General features: G+C 57.3%; 2 protein-coding genes across 3 annotated transcripts in view; one reads left to right on the top strand and one right to left on the bottom strand.

The window, feature by feature from the left end:
• Positions 1 to 8988, top strand: part of PAK6 (p21 (RAC1) activated kinase 6) — a 36991-nt gene extending 28003 nt beyond the window's left edge. For both annotated transcript variants that reach the window (XM_055436359.2, XM_055436358.2), the window contains 6 exons: positions 4031 to 4528; positions 4635 to 4768; positions 5132 to 5258; positions 5348 to 5473; positions 5932 to 6066; positions 7454 to 8988. In XM_055436359.2, coding sequence (XP_055292334.1) covers positions 4031 to 4528; positions 4635 to 4768; positions 5132 to 5258; positions 5348 to 5473; positions 5932 to 6066; positions 7454 to 7621 — 1188 coding nt within the window. In that variant the 3' untranslated portion in view covers positions 7622 to 8988. The remainder of the gene's footprint in view (positions 1 to 4030; positions 4529 to 4634; positions 4769 to 5131; positions 5259 to 5347; positions 5474 to 5931; positions 6067 to 7453) is intronic.
• A 1263-nt stretch (positions 8989 to 10251) lies between these two features.
• Positions 10252 to 15516, bottom strand: ANKRD63 (ankyrin repeat domain 63). The gene has a single exon (XM_088839799.1). The coding sequence runs from the start codon at positions 14014 to 14016 to the stop codon at positions 12868 to 12870; it is 1149 nt and encodes a 382-aa protein (XP_088695925.1). The 5' UTR covers positions 14017 to 15516; the 3' UTR covers positions 10252 to 12867.
• Between the last annotated feature and the right edge of the window lie 1978 nt (positions 15517 to 17494).

Genomic DNA, 17494 nt, shown 5'->3' with positions numbered 1-17494 from the left:
GCTGGGATCCTTAGCGGGGTTCGGTTTTGGGGAGGAACAGATGAGATGTGGCTTGATATGTCGTGTGAGAAAACATGAGTGCCTGTGAGCTGGTGGAGGGATGTGGAAGGCTGTGTCCCTGGGGAGACATTCCCCAGAAAACTAAGGAAGGAGCAGGACAGTGCATACACCAGAAAGTGCACTGAGAGGGTCCTGATGGAGCAGGAAGGTGGTTTCAGGGATTTGGAGAAAGGGGGTGTCAAAACTGGTATGCATGGCCCAGGGCTCCCTCCCGCACCCCTCAGCAAGGGGCCAGGCCATCCCCCATCTCTACACACATCACCAGGCACCTACTGTGGGCTGCTGCTGCAGGGGGTGCAGCGTCTCCCCTGTACCTGTGGAGGCAGGTGGCACTTGTCTGGCACTCAGAGACACCACAGTTCCCAATCTGTCCCCCTGGGTACACCCTTCTGGACAGATGTTCTTAAGCCAGGCCCCTAAAAGGCAGGGCCAAGACTGCCCCTGAGCCACTCTGGGTCCAGGCTTCTCAACCTTGTACCGCTGACGTTTGTATCAGATGATCCTTGGTGGCAGGGACTCTCCTGTGTATTGAAGGATATTCAGAAGCATCTCTGACCTCTACCCTCTAGATGCTAGTAACACCCCTCAGATGGGACAACCCTAGATTCCTCCAGAAATTGCCAAGTGTCCCTCAAGGGAAAAAATCACCCCCATTTGAGAACTACCGCCCTCAGCTCTTGTACCACTTGGCCTGCAGTCACTCACTTTGACCAAAGAGCAAAAGAGGACCTCAAGGAGGGACAGGAAGGCCAAGGAGGTAAGACAGAGCTTGAGGGATTTAGAAGTGGTCCCACTTAGTGGCAGAAAGGCCAAGTCAGAAAGACCTCAGCAGTCAGCAAACCTGGGTTAAATACCTGCTGTGTATCATGTACTCCATTATATGCCAAGGACCCCCAGTCAGACCACTGCATAGAGGTCAGAGGTTAGGCTGACCAGGGCTGAAGTCTGCTTCCTACTGAGTGACTCTAAGCAAGTTACTTAACCTCTCTGAGCCTATTTCCTCATCTACAAATGTAGATAGTAATATTACCCATGGCTTAATAAAACAATCCACAGGGCCATGAGCATTAAATGAGAAAAGGCACTTAATGCCCTTGTTAAAGTGGTAAGCCCTCTGTAAATGGCTTTATTATTTCTTAAATATTATGAGATGGCCTCCGCCTGTGCAGCCTTGACAGAATAGCCTCCTGAGCCCACAGCTGGAGAGCCCGACCCTGTCACCACAGCGTGGGAAGGGAACATGGGGCAGTGTTGTAACTCCACGAACGACTCTTCTTTCTAGTGGCTTCCTGCCCTGCAAGAGGCCTCAGTCACACAAGTAACTCCAGAATTAATCCAGAGTCCTTAATTAATTCCACGTTTTGTTGCCCTTTCGCTTTCTTGGAGTGGCTTAACAAGCTTCACCCGGTCCTTTCTGGTGGCTCTGTGAGGTAGAAGCTCCCTCCTTGTGGAGACAGGCAGCAAAGTCCACAAAGGGACATTTGGGACCAGACTCTGCAGAGGTGAAGACCACGCCTGGCCCACCACCCCCGTGTCCTAGACCACATGGGTGCTGGCCTCTCCACCAGGTCCATCTACTGCTTCCATCCGCCCCTTGTAACCTCGGGCCCTGAGCTCAGGGTCTCCATGGGGGCCTTGACGGCAGAGAGGAATGAAGCCCCCTGCTCAGCCCCTCCGCATGGCCTGTCCCCACCCTCCCCGTGTCCACGCATCCTCAGAGCAGAGAGCTCATGCAAGAGGCTAAGAGGCTGGAAGGAATGGGAAATTGTCTCACTGCCTTCCTTAGAGATCCAGGGTGGAGAGAGGTCAGGGGCCGAGAGGATGATGTTGAGGGCAACTTGAGGAGCTTTTCACGTACCCAAGCTCCACCTAGCCCCACACCAGTGCTGCTCAGAGAGCACATTTTCTATATGAAATCCGCCTTGGCCAGCAGGCAGCCTTTTTACCAAGCCTTGGGCACTGCTTCTGGGTGACAGCACGTGGTACCTCTGTTCCTGGTTGGGGCCCCACCGCCTCAGTGGTGGCCACGCTCCCTCTACCCCTAGTCCCAGCCCTCCCACGGGCTCCCTGCAGCCATGGAATCACAGAGCAGCTCAGATTGTGGTTCGAGGCTCCTCCCACCGCAGAACCCAGCGCTAGTGTGTTAGCTGCTCAGTCATGTCTGACTCAGTGCGACCCGTGGACCAAGCTTCTCTGTTCATGGAATTCTCCAGGCAAGAATACTGGAGTGGGTTGCCATTTCCTCCTCTAAGAGATCTTCCTTACCCAGGGATCGAACCCGGGTCTCCGGGGCCTTATTAAAATGCAGAGTCCCTGCTCTCGGAACCTACTGAGGCCATTCCCAAGGCCCAGGATTCTGTATTTTATCCAGATCCCCAGATCGGAGGCAACTGGGGCTGAGAGAGGGGGACTGGCCTAGGATTCATGGCAAGTCAGAGCAGAGCAAGAGCAGAATCCGTGTCCTTTCCCGACCCTCAGCTGGAGGTCCCACTGCTTCACCACAACAGATTAGGGAAAAGCAGGTGAGGGTTGAGTACTGGTGGGGACATAGGACAGTCTACCTACTGTACAGACGTGCTCCCCAGGCAAGGGTGCAGTGGTCTTAGCAGTCCCAGGAGGCTTTCCTGCTCCTTCACCTTGAGGACTGAGCTGAAGCCAGGCACAGCCTGCCGGAGGCTGGAGCATGCCCAGTGAGCGCGTGGGGCTGGGGCTGGCAGAGCAGCCACTGCAGTGGCATCATGCACCTGCTCAGCCCTAGGCCAGGCCAGGCTAGGGATTGGGGTGGGGGCAGAAGAGGTTGAGAAGGCTCTGGCTGAGCCTGGTAGGACCCAAGGCCCAGACTGGACTGATGCAGCCCAGCCCAAGCTGAGTGCTTGAGTGGATTCTCTGGACACTGACTCAGGTGTGAGGATGAGGGAGGGCCAGCACCCTCTACAAACCGTCTATGAGATGGACTCTGAGATGTTCTCGGAAGGTTCCTCTGCAGCTCCTCGAGTGTCTCCCATTAGGTCACTTTGGGGGATGGCTCTCTCCAGGTGCCCCTGGGAGGTGTTGTGCTGTACTTTTACCAGCTTCTTGGGGAAAACCCAAGGATGGGACCCTTTCTTGCTGGGGCTGCCAGGGGGGCTGAAGTTGTGCAGGGCTCACTGGGGGCCCAGTCTGCACTCGGTTCCACCTTCTCTCTCTCACTCCCCACCAGAGATCAGAAACATGGGCCCACTGCCCTCTCTTCCTCGTTGGGGGATACATGGGAGTTGCATGTATCACCCAGAGGGGCTGCTCCAGGGAGCCCTTAGGAAACCCTCTCACCCCAGCCCCAAAGCTCCTGACTCCACATCTCTCTCGCACCAAATCCCCAGTCCGGGAGACACCCAAGGACCCCCCGCCCCAGGTAACGTGGCTGTGGGGCTCACAGCACAGACACAGACCCCCATTGTCAGGGATGAGCAGGACTATCAGACCTCACCTGGGGCTTTCCTTCCCTGCCCTGGGCGTCAGTCACAGCTGTGCCGCCGCGTCCCCCACCCACCCGATGCCCAGGGCCTCTTCTGCCCACCTGAGCCCTTGGGTGGGAGAGACACAGCTGTGAACGCCTCTGACCCAGATTCCCTGTGCAGCCCCACAGCACAGAGCGGGGATTGCCTCCTGGTGGCCTCCCTGGGGGCTGACTGTCCATCACCCAGCCCAGGACACTCCAGGGACCTGGCTTTGTCTTCCCAGGAGGGGCAGAGTGGATATAAACAGCTGTTATTTTTTCTGCTCATCTGAGGACACTGGGGGTTGGCTTCTCAAGCAGGACTGTGGTTTGACTTCAGTTCCATTTGAAAATCTTTTCTCGAGGCACCTCCCACATTCATCTGATGCCCTGCCTGACCCTACACTTGTCCAGAGGTCACAGCAGCCACCCCCGTCCCTGGGAAGGGTGCGCCAAGTGCTCTTACAGCCAACCTTCTTTCTGTTCTTTCTATAGCCCAGCTCCTCCTTCAGACCGGCACTGAAAGGCGGCCCCCCCAGCCTGGTAGCCAAGGCCCAGTCCTTGCCCTCTGACCAGCCCGTGGGGCCTTTCAGCCCTCTGACCGCCTCAGATACCAGCAGCCCCCAGAAGTCCCTCCGCGCGGCCCCAGCCGCTGGCCCTCCTCCAGGCCGGTCTTCCCCGGCGGGTTCCCCCCGCACCCGGCATGCCCAGATCAGCACCAGCAACCTATACTTGCCCCAAGACCCCGCGGTGGCCAAGGGCGCCCTGGCTGGCGAGGACACAGGCGTTGTGACGCATGAGCAGTTTAAGGCTGCACTCAGGATGGTGGTGGACCAGGGTGACCCACGGCTGCTGCTGGACAGCTACGTGAAGATTGGCGAGGGCTCCACGGGCATCGTCTGCCTGGCCCGGGAGAAGCACTCTGGCCGTCAGGTGGCCGTCAAGATGATGGACCTCAGGAAGCAGCAGCGCAGGGAGCTGCTCTTTAACGAGGTGGGAGGAGAGGGTGTGGCTGGCTTGTGGCGGGTCAGTGCTGGACCTCCGGGAGCAGGGGCTCTGGGGAGAGTGCCGGCACTCAGGCATCCCCTCCTGCCCTCAGGTGGTGATCATGCGGGACTACCAGCACCTCAACGTCGTGGAGATGTACAAGAGCTACCTGGTGGGCGAGGAGCTGTGGGTGCTTATGGAGTTCCTGCAGGGCGGGGCCCTCACGGACATCGTCTCCCAAGTCAGGTGGGCAGCTGGGAGGGCGGGACCTTGGCACTGGCTGCCCCACTACTGCCTGGCCGGGCTATCAGGTATCCTGAGTCCCAGATGATTGAGGTACCTGTCACATTGTCCTGAGCCATCCTCCCCACGCCCATCGGCTTGGGTAAACCAACTTGGGGGTCTTAGGGGAGTGAGGAAGACACTGGGTCTCCAACCTAGGCCCAGACCCGTTTCCCCCAGGGCTCTGACCTGACTCGGCTCCCCCACACTTGGCCCAGGAGCTATGGGGCCCAGTATTGGGGCACCCACTCTGCCCAGCCCCTCTGCCCGACCGCCCTGCCAAAGCTAACATTCTCTTCTGCTGGTGGCCATGCCTTCTCCATCCAGGCTGAATGAGGAGCAGATCGCCACCGTGTGTGAGGCTGTGCTGCAGGCCCTGGCTTACCTGCATGCCCAGGGTGTCATCCACCGGGACATCAAGAGCGACTCCATCCTGCTGACTCTCGACGGCAGGGTAAGCCCTGCCCACCCTGGCACACCCACCACCCCCTTCCGGGCTCCCTCACCTCTCACTCCCTTTCCTCCCCCTCACCCTAACTCCAGGTGAAACTCTCGGACTTCGGGTTCTGTGCACAGATTAGCAAAGATGTCCCTAAGAGGAAGTCCCTGGTGGGAACCCCGTACTGGATGGCTCCGGAAGTGATCTCCAGGTCTCTGTATGCAACTGAGGTAACCACTCTCTCCAGCCCCCAGTCCTCCCAGAAGGGGCTTGGAGACACATGGTTCTTCTATTTGTGGTCCTCCCCAGAGCTTCCCACCAAAGATTGGCCCCCGTTCTTAGGTTCCTGCTTAGTCAGTCCTGTCCACTGGCCCCTTCTGGATGGTTCTTCTCTAGCCTATGACTTTGCTGCCACAAGCTGGCCCCCCAGATGCTCTCCCCCAAGCTCAAGGGCAGGTCGGGGTGTGGCCAGGCTTCCCTGTGTGTGATGGCCTTTCTAAGAGAGTGGCTGAGAGCTGTGACCCTGCAGCCAGTGGTCACTTAAGCAGGGCACTGGGTGGTTGGCCAGGAAGGAAAGCAACTCACCAGGGAGACCTGGGACCAGCTGTTTCTCTCCGCCTGCAGCACGCTGCTCACTACCAAGGGCCAGACTTCGGCCGGTGGAGTCAGGGACATTCTCCTCTTGCAGGTAGATATCTGGTCTCTGGGCATCATGGTGATTGAGATGGTGGATGGAGAGCCACCCTACTTCAGTGACTCCCCAGTGCAAGCCATGAAGAGGCTCCGGGACAGCCCCCCACCCAAGCTGAAGAACTCCCACAAGGTCAGTCAGCACACAGGTGTGAGCCTGCAGGCCCCGTTCTTCCTGAGGCTTCAAGGATCAGAGCCTGGCTCTCAGACCCAGCTGCACCTGGGTGTGGAGCTTAGTCACAAACTCTTATGGTCACTCTGACAAGTTTCCACCTGCAGGCAATGACAGGAGCTGAAGAGAACAGAAGCAAGGCTGTGGGAAACCCTGATGTCCTGGAAAAGAATCTAGAGAAGCTAACTGAGCAGGACCCCCCCTCTATCCCATGTGTTGGGGAGCCATACCATGGCACATGTTCCCAGTCCATCACAGAGAATTGGCTTGCCCTCCCCGTCAGTGTATATCCTAACCACATCTCAGCCAGTTTCCGCTTAAAACCAATGTTCACGTGTGTGTGTGTGTCTGTATGTCTGTTGAACCTTTTTTTGCCAAATCCACCCAAACTCCCAGTCCTTACCTGTGGGTAACCCCTGGGGGTGGCCAGCTTAGCACAGAGCTGCAAAATGGCACTGCCATCTGGTGGCCAGAGTAAGAAATGTCCCAGAGGGTTGAAGCCGTGTGCCTAAATGGCAAAATAGTTTTGTAGCCCCGCTGGATGAGAGGACAGACAGGAAGTACTTTGAGACAAATGGTCCTTAGAGCCTGCACTCCTGACCCCTAAACTAGCAGATAGTTCTAATTAGCTAATTCCCCAGAGGATGCAGCTTTCTGTAACAGCCTAAGACTCCTCCTTATCCTAAAATATTTCTCAGAATGAACCGAAGCAAGCCCTTGACTTAGACTCTAAGGCATCTAGCAACAAAGGAATCTTCTTTTTAGGTCTCACTTTGTTCTTTTCTAGTTTTCAAAACACTTCTTCATCCCTGACCTCTTTTTTTTTTTAAAAATCTTCACTAAAGCCCTATGTGAAAGACAAGGCAAGCAGATATTCTCATTAGCCCATTCTACAGATGAGAAAACTGAGCTGTAGAGAAAACTTGTCAAGGGATCAGGGATAGACCCAGAACTGGATCACTGGTACCTTTCCACAGAGTCTGAACACTGAGAGCCTTGAGAAGCAGCATGGTAGATGGGCTGTACTGGGAGCCCAGCTCTCCAGGTACCCTAATTCCATTGCTCCACAGCACCCCTATAGGTGAACTGGCCACTTTTCCTGGACTGATGCTGATTTTCTTTGGCTATTGTTTAGTCACTAAGTCATGTCCTACTCTTTTGTGATCCAATGGACTGTAGCTTGCCAGGCTTACCTACCTGATAATCCAAAAAGTGCTGAGCCTGGGAGGAACCAGGAAATAAGAAACAAGAAAACTTAAGGCTTTCATGTGATGGTGGCGCCAGGCAGAATGGGTCACCCCAAAGTGGCTACCAGCTATGGCTTCCTCTCACTGCCCTGCCTCCACAGGTCTCCCCAGTGCTACGAGACTTCCTGGACCGGATGCTGGTGCGGGACCCCCAGGAGAGAGCCACAGCCCAGGAGCTCCTGGACCACCCCTTCCTGCTACAGACCGGGCTGCCCGAGTGCCTGGTGCCCTTGATCCAGCTCTACCGCAAGCAGACCTCCACCTGCTGAGCCCAACCCCAGAGTGCGCCTGCCACCTGTGCCCATAGGCAGGGGACACTGGGCCGCCAGCGTGCCAACAGGCCTGCCTGCCTGCCTGCCTCACTCTCAGTATTCTCTCCAAAGATTGAATGTGAAGCCCCCAACCTACCCTCCTGCCCCTCAGCCCACTGGGCCAGGCCGGACCTGCCCCTCGGTCACTCTCCCTCCCAGGAGTCCCCAGTTGCCTTTGGGATGATGGAGGCCCCTTCTGCGGGATGACCCTTTGTTATTTGCACAGGGATATTTCTATGAAACATGGAGACCAGCGCTTCTGGCCATGGCGGCCAACACAGCAGAAGAGGCTGCTGTGGTTCTTTTTTATATATATATAATGGTAGTTGTAAACGAGCATCCCAGGTCACCCAAGAGGCAGACTGCCTGTCTTCACTAGGATGCTCACTGTTCTCAGCTCCAGCTCCAAACCCTGGGGTCTGAGAGGGCCACAGGGAAGGCGTTTATTGCCCAAATCCGTCTTCCTCCCTTTGTGTCTGACTTCCTGAAGTTGCAGTTCCACCTGCACTGGCTTCCTGACCCACCTGTGATGACAACACGCCCCTAGCACAGCCAGCATCCAAGTGTGAACAGCCTGCTCGGAGGATATGGGTGAGGGAGGGGAATTTTCTGGGTGAAAGAGGAAGGAGGCAACTAAGAGTAAAGGTGGTCTCACTTTACAGGGTGTGCGTGTTGGTGGGGAGGAAGGTTACCCATGACTGGCTTCGGTTAGGCCTCTCCATCTTCTCTCCCACTAAGTTCTGCTCTGAAGGCGACCTGCCTAGTTCCTATCACTTAAGTCCCGGGTTTCTCCCTGACCAATGAAGAGGTCTATATTGTCAAACATATCCCAGGTGCTTGGCAGTTTTCTCCTGTACTGTGGATTCTGAGAGCCAGGGACCAGAATGGTGAGAGAACAGACTTTGTGAGCTTCATCTCAACAACCAGGTCATCAGGAACCCGCTCCTTTTTGTGTATGTGTGGGGGACTGGTTCATTTCAAAATCCTGGTCTGGGGGAGGTGAACCAACTCCCAGGGGCCATCATGTCACTGGAGTGGGCACCCCACCTGTGCAGACCTCCCACCCCTAACTCCTCCTTATACACCTGTCTCCTTGTCCTCCCAGCCTTCAGGGCTGTTGTGAGACAGGGAATCCCAGGGAAGAACTCCAGGTGTCCGGACCCTAACTAGGTAATATTTTTAGATTCCTCTGTCCCTAGAGCCCTGCTTTGGGGCAAAAAGAAAAAAATGCAAGAACTTTTTTTAAGGGTCAGAGTTTTAAAAAACAAAAGCATCTTCCCTTTTGTGACTTGTTTGCACTTGTGCCTGTTTTAAATTAAACTGAGTGTTCAAAACCTCTGGCCTCCCTGTTGTCTCTGGGAGTATAGCCAGGCTGTCTTCAAACTAGACACACTGTAGTGGGTGTCCAGGGTGGCACCCCCTCCTCCCTGACGTGTGTTCCCCAGTGGTAATTCTGATTCACAGAAAATCCAGTTCTCTGGTGGCAATGAGGGCCGAGGAGGGAAACAGGAAGTGAAGGGCCCTTGGGACCGAATGAGCTGAAAAATAGACAAGGCTCCTTCCCAGGGGAGAAGAACTCAACCCAGAAAGCCAGGGCCATGGGCCGTGCTTGCTGCCACCACGGGGGCTCTGGGGCAGCCACCAGGGATAGTGACCACTTTCTGGAGCAGCATCTCCCTTTCCCCGTTTGCATCTCCCACCCCCGGAAAGTCAGCTACAGCTCTCCTCAAGATGTCTACAGGAAGTGGCCTGGAAATGCCTCTAATGAGAAAGCGGTCTCTGTTTTGGTTCTCAGAAGGGAAGGAGACCGTGAGGAGCTGTGAAGAGGCCAACTGGAAATCAAGAGACCTGGGTCTTTAAACATCTATCTCTGACACTGATTCCAGAGCTTCCTTCCTGAGGTCTCAGCCTACCCTCTCTCTCTGTCAGGGTCACTGAAACCTCTTACCTAGGAGGAGCAAGGAGTCCCACAGACTTTCTCCCCACAGCACCCTACCGCAACCCCACCTAGACCGCTGCTCTGGTCTGAGGGTCCCAATCCCACCAGCTCAGCAGCACCTGATTCTTACCTCCAGGAGGCAGCGCAGTGGGCTGGACAGAGAAGGAGGCGAAGAGAAGGCGGGACCTTCCCCCTCCCAATGGGACCCACAGTCAGGAGTGGTTGGCAAGGCAAAAAGACACCAGTCCTCTTAACTGAAGAACACTGGATTTATTAACTGTTCTTTTGAGTCCTAAGAGTCCTTCCACTGCAGTGTCATTCCCAAAGCATGTGTATTGTGTCATTTAGCTTCACACACAGACCAGTTCTGAGCTTATATAAGCTCCAGTGGCACAGGTGACTTCACAACGATGAAAGCAACAAGGATTGGAAAAGCAAAATATTTCGAAAAGTCTCTGCTAGACCAGAGTGAGCTCAAGAGGACCCCAGCCTCAATGCTCTGGGGCTGACAATGAGAGGAAGTTCAGGAGAGCAAATTGTGGTGAAACATCAAAGTTTTGCACAGAGCTGGGCCAGGTAAGAAGTCTGCAAGAACAGCAAGGCAGTCAAAATACACAATTTAGTTCAGACAGGAAAGATCTGCTGTGGTTTTTTAGAAACAGCACTTTCAACCATCAAACCCTTGGCAACTCCACAGAGAGGAGCCCTCGAAGTTGTTTACCCAATAAAGAGGGCCTAAGGTGACCTTCAACCAGAAATCCCCACGTCAGCGACACTTAAAACATGACAGCACCTTCAACACAACATGCAACCCAGACCCACATCTTCAATGTGGTATTTTGAAGAAGCCAAAATACTTATATTCTTACACCATTAAAAACTTCATAAAAATTAAACAGTTGGAAAAGGATAAGTGAGCAAGCAAGGATCAGGAAAAAAAGGAGTTTGTACTTGGCTCATCCAATGACCAAACCCATCCCACCCCAGATCCTCTCCCTCTGACTTTTCAGGCGCTTTTTCAGAACTTTTCAGTTTACCCACCACTCAGACAGTGGGACTGAGGAGAGGCAGATATTTAGGGAGAGAAGAGTGGGGAAAGGGCAAAACACCCCAGAAACGAAAGCAAATCTCATCAGAAGAAAACAGTGCAGAATCAGTAGGCCCCACAGTTCAGAAATCACAAGGGACCGGTTGGAAGCTCCCAGTCTCTCAGAAGTCAGCAGGAGCTCTCCACATGCAGATCTTGGAAGATCTTGGGATCCTAAGTGAAGGGTCTGGGCTCCTGCTACTCCACACGCGAGTTTTTTGTTCATTGTCCCTCACTTCACTGCTGTGAAATGACTTCAAGTATCCGGATTTAACATACTACAAGAGGAAGAGGATTCCATGGGTAAGTGCACAGGAACGGAGAAGTACACAGCGGTGATTTCAAGCAAAACCAGAAGTCTGAACTCCGAGCCAGAGGGTAACTAGAGCGCAGTGTTGCCACCAGGGGGCACCAGAGATCACGTCCAGAGTCCGGGCCCTGGCGGCCTCGCGGACCCTGGAAGGGTGGAAGCCCTGCGCAAGCGTCTGACACCTACACGAGGCCGGCCTCTGATCACCCATCCCTCACCGCGGGCCCAATTTCTCATCACAGGTTATTCTCGCTCTGGGCAGTTTCCTTAGTTACTGGCGAGAACCCCTCCGTTCTGCAAAGATGAACAGATCGACGTCTTGAAAGGACCCCACTGCCGGCGGGTGAAGGGGCTGCAAACTCAACCTCCGGGGTTCACAAAATACTCCCCCACGCACCGCTACCACGACCGCTGGGAGCGCGGCTTCGTGTGCTGGCGCTGCCGCAGGGCACGCGGTTCGCCGGACCCTCCGGAACCCTCCCGCTTGGCTGACACAAAGAAGAGGGCGGGGGCGAGGAAGGAGGGGACCAAGGGCTAGACCAGGAAAGGGCCTTTAACCACCTCTCCACGGTTGCCTCTGACTCACTAATCTGCCCAGTATTGAAGCTGGGCCGAGCCTGCGTTCCACGCATTGGGGCAGAGGCAGGGGTCCTTGGTCTCGACCTCTAGCATCCATCATCTGACCTGCCCTCCATTAACGGCCCAGCAAGAAGCAGGAACCGTTTAACAGCCCCCTTCTAGCTCTCGCCAGTTTGATATAATTTAAACCCGGACCTGAGGCTCGTGTGGGCTTCAGACTCCCTCGCGCCGCAGCCGTTTACCGTGGCAAACACTTCAGTCAATTATCCCCCTCGCGGAGCTTCTATTTAAAGAGACATTGTCAGGTTCTTAAGCCTCGGATCAGACCCGCTGCTTTCTGCTTCACATACAAAGATTCAAAACATGAGTTCTTTGAGGATTGGAAGAAATACAATTAAGCAAAGCCTTCGCAACCGTTCCACCCTGCGGGAGCACCCACGTGCGGGACGGGGGAGCTGGGAGGCGGTGGGGACGGGGTAAGGGCTACGTTCTTTTCATTTCAGGTCTCTGAAAGTGAGAGGAAATCACTCAAGAGCCCAGAACTGGGCTGGGCAAGGGCGGGGGGGGGGGCGGAAGACCCCACATTGTCAATGAAGTTGAATCTTTGGATCAGGTAGAGGGAGCCAGAATTACTCAGCTGCTGGTTCAAGGGACAACTGGCATTCCTGCCACCTCCAAAAGCTGCTTTCAGTGTCTTGAGGCAGGAGTTTCTCCCCAGAAAAGCTAAACTTCCAGATTCCTTCCCTCCTGTCCAGAAAGGCTTCTCCAACACTCCAACGCTTGAGGGGAAGGGAGATATAGGTGGTGTGGGGCATTATTGTCAGCATCTTTGGCGTTGGAGCGGGGAGACTAGGCCTTTGTTCTACAGGTCAACTCTTATCTCTGCCTGGCTGATGAGGGTATAAGAAAACGTTCCCAGGGGAAGGAAACCCTGCAGGAGCCAGAGGCCTCTGGACTGCACCTTAGCAAGCAGGGAAGGAAGTCCAGCTGAAAGGTTGTAGCCTATGGATCCAGTCTTCTACTCCTTGCTTTCACAACAGGAAAAGCAAGCCTTCAGAGAATGTGAGACTTAGGGAGTATCAGCAAGCACAAAAAAGAAATAAGATAGGGGTCCCTTTCAGAGAGAGGGCTGAGGGAGTGAGGTCTCATCTCAGCAGTAGGGACAAGTTCTAGGCTCTGGGGGTGAGAAACTGCCAGGAAAATGAGGGGCCTGGGAAAAAGAAATCCCAGTAGAGCAGAGATTGGAAGGTGGGGAGAGCAGGACTCAGCCTCCTGAGTAAGCAGGCTGTTTAGGGCTGAGCGTGCAGCACCACGGCCTCCGTGCCCCCCTGCCAAGGCTGAGGCCCGGGCACCGAATGTGGCAGAGCATTGGGCTCTAATTCCTGGCCGCTCTCGGGCCCAGATGCCTCCCCGACCAGGCTGGGGATGTCTGGGGCTGTGGAGCGTCGGCGCAAACCCAAGCGGCCAGAGCCGGGATCGCCTTCGGGGTGGGGGCTAAGACCAATGGGGGCTTGCACTAAGGCTGGGGGTGCTCCCTCCAGCACCTCCTGAGACCGCCACCGCCCAGCCCCCGAGGACTGGGGCGAATGCGGTAGGGCCATCAGGGCTCCCGCTCGCAGTCGCGCCGCCTCCTCCTCGGTCACGGCACCCAGCGCCAGGCTCATGCTCCGGCCCAGCTCCGGCCGCTCGCAGCCCTGTGCCCGGTGCCGACCGAAGCCCTTACCCCCCGAGCCAGCCTCGCCGCCGTGACCATGGCCGCCCGCCGCTCGGGCAAAGCGCGCCAGGAGAGGCCGCGGTAGGCGGCGGGGGCTGGGTCGTCGGCGCTCCGGGCTGGGCGCGGGGACTGGACGGCCAGGGGGGCTGTCAGAGTTGGAGCCCCGGGCCGCGGCGGCGGCGGCTGCGCGGCCCCACGGCCCTGTGAGGGCCTGCACACAGGTCCCGTGGCCGCGGGCGGCCGCCAGCTGCAGGGCCGTGAGGCCGGCGCGATTAGTGCGGTCGAGGCGTAGGCCGAGGCGGCGGAAAGAGCGCACCAGGAACTCGAGCACCGCCCCGTGGCCGCACGCGGCCGCCCACATCACCGGGCTGTTGCCTGCCGAGTCGGCCGCCTCGGGGTCGCCGCTGAACTGCACCAGCAGTTGCACGGCGTCCAGGTGGCCGCGCTCGCACGCCAAGCTGAGCGCCGTGCGGCCGCGCTCGTCCCGCAGGTTCACTGCCGCACCCTGCTCCAGCAGTAGTCGCACAAAGCGCGCGCGCAGCGCTGGGTCTGGTAAGCCCACGGCCACCATGAGCGGCGTGCGGCCCTGCTCCGCCCGGCAGTCGATGATGCTACGGTCCAGCGCATCCAGAACAAAGCGAGCCAGGTGCACTTTCCCCGCCTGCATGGCCTCCAGGAAGGTGCGCGTACCCGCTCGGGGGCACAGGTCCTTGGGCTTAAGCATGGCCTCGGCCGCCGCGCCCAGGCGGTCCGGCAGCTCCGCGCGGGGGCGCCCCTGTTCCCGCGCCCCGCCGGGCTCGGGGGCGCTCCGGTACAGCCCCCTCCTTGCGTGGGCGGCTGCAGCCGAGGGTCCTGAGGTTCCGGCTCGGTCCCCAGTTGCCCCGCCGCTCCTGGGTTGCAACCCTGGTGTCTCGCTGCTCCTTTCTTGAGCTTCCCGCCTGAAGGTGTAGATCGCTTGCTACTCCGGGCTCCGCGCCTGGCCCGCCACGAGACGACGGGAGCCGAAAACTCAGGCCCCTCCTGACTCTCCCGCTGCTTTCCCGGGGTCCGGCGCCTCTCAGTCCCTTGTGGCTGGGAGCCGCGCCACTCACCCGCACCCGGGGCAGCCCCGCTCCCCCGATGAGACGGTGGCGCCCGCCGTGCGCGCCTGCCTCTGGCCCTGGCGGGGCGCGCCGCTCCTCATCTGCTGGCGCCGCTCCTCCGCCTCCTCCCCGCTCGCGGGGGCCGGGCCACGCCAGGGCGCTTGCTCCTTACTTGGGGGGCTCGGCGGCGCGGGAGCTGCCGCCCGCCTGGATACCTGGTTTTATAGCCTCGGGGGTCTCCATGACAATGGCTGCCCTGGAAGCGGGCTGAGCTGTCTGGGCCGAAACGGACCCGGCGGGGGAGACTGCCGCTGACCGCCACCCACCCCTTGGTGGGCCACGATGTCGGGGAGCAGCTCCTCCTCCGCGCTTCCCTGGGGCTGCGGCAGCGGGGACGGGGCGGGGGCTGCTCGCCGGGGGCTATGTGCACCCAACCCGGCCAATCCCAGTGTCACAGTCTGCTATCCCCACCCTCCGCCCCCACCGGAGTTGGTTCCCTGGGCTCCTTAGAAACTGGCGGGACCCCGAGCCCGTCGGGGAAGAAGAGAGCTACCCCCAGCGGTGTGGGTGGAAGGAAATGGAACCCCATGAGGGCAGAACTCGACCCGAAGCGAGCTGGGGGTGGCGGCGAAAGGCGGACTGGGAGTAAATCACTCCCCAAATCCGGGAAGGGGGTACCTGCGCTGCGCGGGGCTGGGGCCGCTCGGTCTGGCTGGGAACGGCCACTGGAAGTGTAGCGAATCACGCGCGCACACACAATCGTTCCTCCCGCACACGCTCATTCGGCGCGGGGGTGGGAGGGGGAGTGCTCTCTCCAATCTCAGACGTTTCAACCCCGACAAAGCGCCCGCCCGCCCCCGGCGGCTGAGACGCTGGCGGAGCGGAGACGCGGCGACCGGAGCGGGCGTCTTAAGATCCGAGCGTGGGGCAGCCGCGTTAGCAACTCCTCGGCACTGCCTCCCCGCTGCTTCAGGACCCGTCGCTACCCCGGAAAGAGCAAGGGACATGCAAGCCTCGCCCCAGGGTCCCCTTCTCCCTCTTGAGCACAAAACCACCCCCAGACCACAGGACTCTGACCTTTACCACTAGCTGACCTCTTCCAAGAGGAAGAGAGCACGAGTCAGAGTGTGGGAAAACCTCCACTCCCTCTCTTCCTCTGGCCCGCTGCTCCACCCTGGGCAGCGAGGGAGGGGTGTGCAGGCCTCGGCGGAGGGGAGTCCAAGCGCCTAAGAGCTGCTGGGGGTGGGGGTGTGTAGGGTGGAATGAATATTTGTGAAGTAAGAAGTGAGTCAGGAATCCACTACAGAATTCACTGAGACTTTTAGTAAGCCAGTATTGTGTGTTCCCAGGTGTGGGAAATACACAGGCGGAAATCTGGTCCCGGATGGAAGAGACCTCCCCTCTCAAGCTGGAAGACAAGACCAGGACACAAAAAGTCGAGTTTATGGCCTGGGGGCTGAATAGGTCTGTAAAATACAAAACCGAGACAGTCCCTGAAAGAGAAAAAGGAGTTGTGGAGCAGGGGCTGACCCTAGGATCTTCCCAGGATAGGCCTTCCGAGATGGAATCTGGCTGCTAAGAAGCAAGGTAGACATCCCAATGGGGTTGCTGATGCCAGGGCATGGAGACAGGAAAAACACCTTTAGGGGACAGTGTTGAGGGCTGCTTTACGGGGTCCTTTTATATGAAAGACAGGAAAATAAAGGAAGAATGAAGTCCAGGCTGAGGACTGCTTTGTCCTCAGCCTGGGCAAAGCAGTGACCAGAAGCTTTGCAGCAGAATCTGCCTGGGGAAAGGTATGGGCAGGGAGAAGACTTGTCTCTAGGAAAAGCCAGTGGGCCCAGATGGCAGAGTGGCAAAGTGGACTCCTGGCCCTGCACCCTAAGCATCTCACCTCTCTCCAGCTCCCAGGCTTCTGAGATGTCCACCTGGCATCGGGGCCAGTCATGGAGCAGGGACTCCCAACTCCCCTCTTGCCTGGGGGGAGCATGTGTTGTATGCCTGCACACACCATGAAGCCTCCCCTTTTACTTTTTGCATTTTTTAATCCCCCTACTCTGGGATCTGCCGGTTTTCTCTCAAGGTGTCACAGAAAGGGCACAGTATTTGACAGCAGAGTTAAGTCCCAGCTTGAAGGCATTCACTAGCAGTGTGGCTCCAGGCCGGAATACTCTCATCTGCAAAAGAGAGCCTATAACACCAGCCCTGCCTGCTGCAAGTAAGAGCAAACTAGAGAGTGTCAGGGAAAGAGCTGCTCAATTAGAGAGCAGAAAGTCCAATCCCACCCCCAGACCGGGGTGCGGGGAGGGGGTGTGTGGGGCATCCTGGGGTAGGAATAGACTCTCTAACCCTAGCAAGAACACAGGAATCATCTCCCTGTTTTCTCAGGCTGCAGAAGAAAGGTATTCCTCTCTTCATGAGTCAATTTCCCTTTTCTGCAGCATGAAGGAAATTGCTGTCCTCTCTTCTTTCTCTGTTTCCAGGACGAAGGGAGGGGGTATCCCAGAAGTCTGTGTCGCAGGCCGGCCTGACAAGCCAGGCCCTGACACCCCCAGGTGGAGGAGAGAAGCAGTTCGAACACAGAAGGGGCACTGGTTCCAAAGAGCCATGCCTCTCCTCCCTGGGCCACCCAGCCTCATTTACCTCCTTTTCTCTGTGGTGGATGAAGAGAGTTCAAAGGAAGAAGGGGAGTTGAAGCAAGGCCTCTCTCTGGCCTGTCAGGGTATGCTGTGCTGGGTACGCTAAGGGAGAAGCAGTTCCATTGCTCCAGTGCTACCAGCCCAGCAAGGCCTATGGCAGGATGGTGTAGAGGTGGGGTGGGATGGGGTGGGGAGGGCGATGCCAGGTCTTATGCCCTAAAGCCTTTGCTCTGACTTCCCTGTGGGCTCAGCATGTTCTGAGCAGAAAAGAAATAGCAACGATGAAAAAAAGCCGAGACTTTGCTTTGGAGCACAGAGGCACCAACAGCCGGAATTAGAAGCTGTCGCTTAGGGAGCTGAAGGCTGACAGGCGATGGAGCTGAGGCAGGCAGGGGGCAGGCAGGAACTCCGCACTCCCCTCCCCTCCCACCTGCTGAGCCTTCCCCACTGCAGGCCCCAGGCTGGCAAAGGGCTTCCTCCC

This window comes from Moschus berezovskii, chromosome 9, assembly GCF_049115385.1.
Source record: "Moschus berezovskii isolate FMDL1 chromosome 9, NW_MosBer_1.0, whole genome shotgun sequence".
Taxonomy (NCBI): domain Eukaryota; kingdom Metazoa; phylum Chordata; class Mammalia; order Artiodactyla; family Moschidae; genus Moschus; species Moschus berezovskii.
Note: the sequence above shows the minus strand (reverse complement) of the source record. Positions and strands in the feature narration are given on the sequence as shown.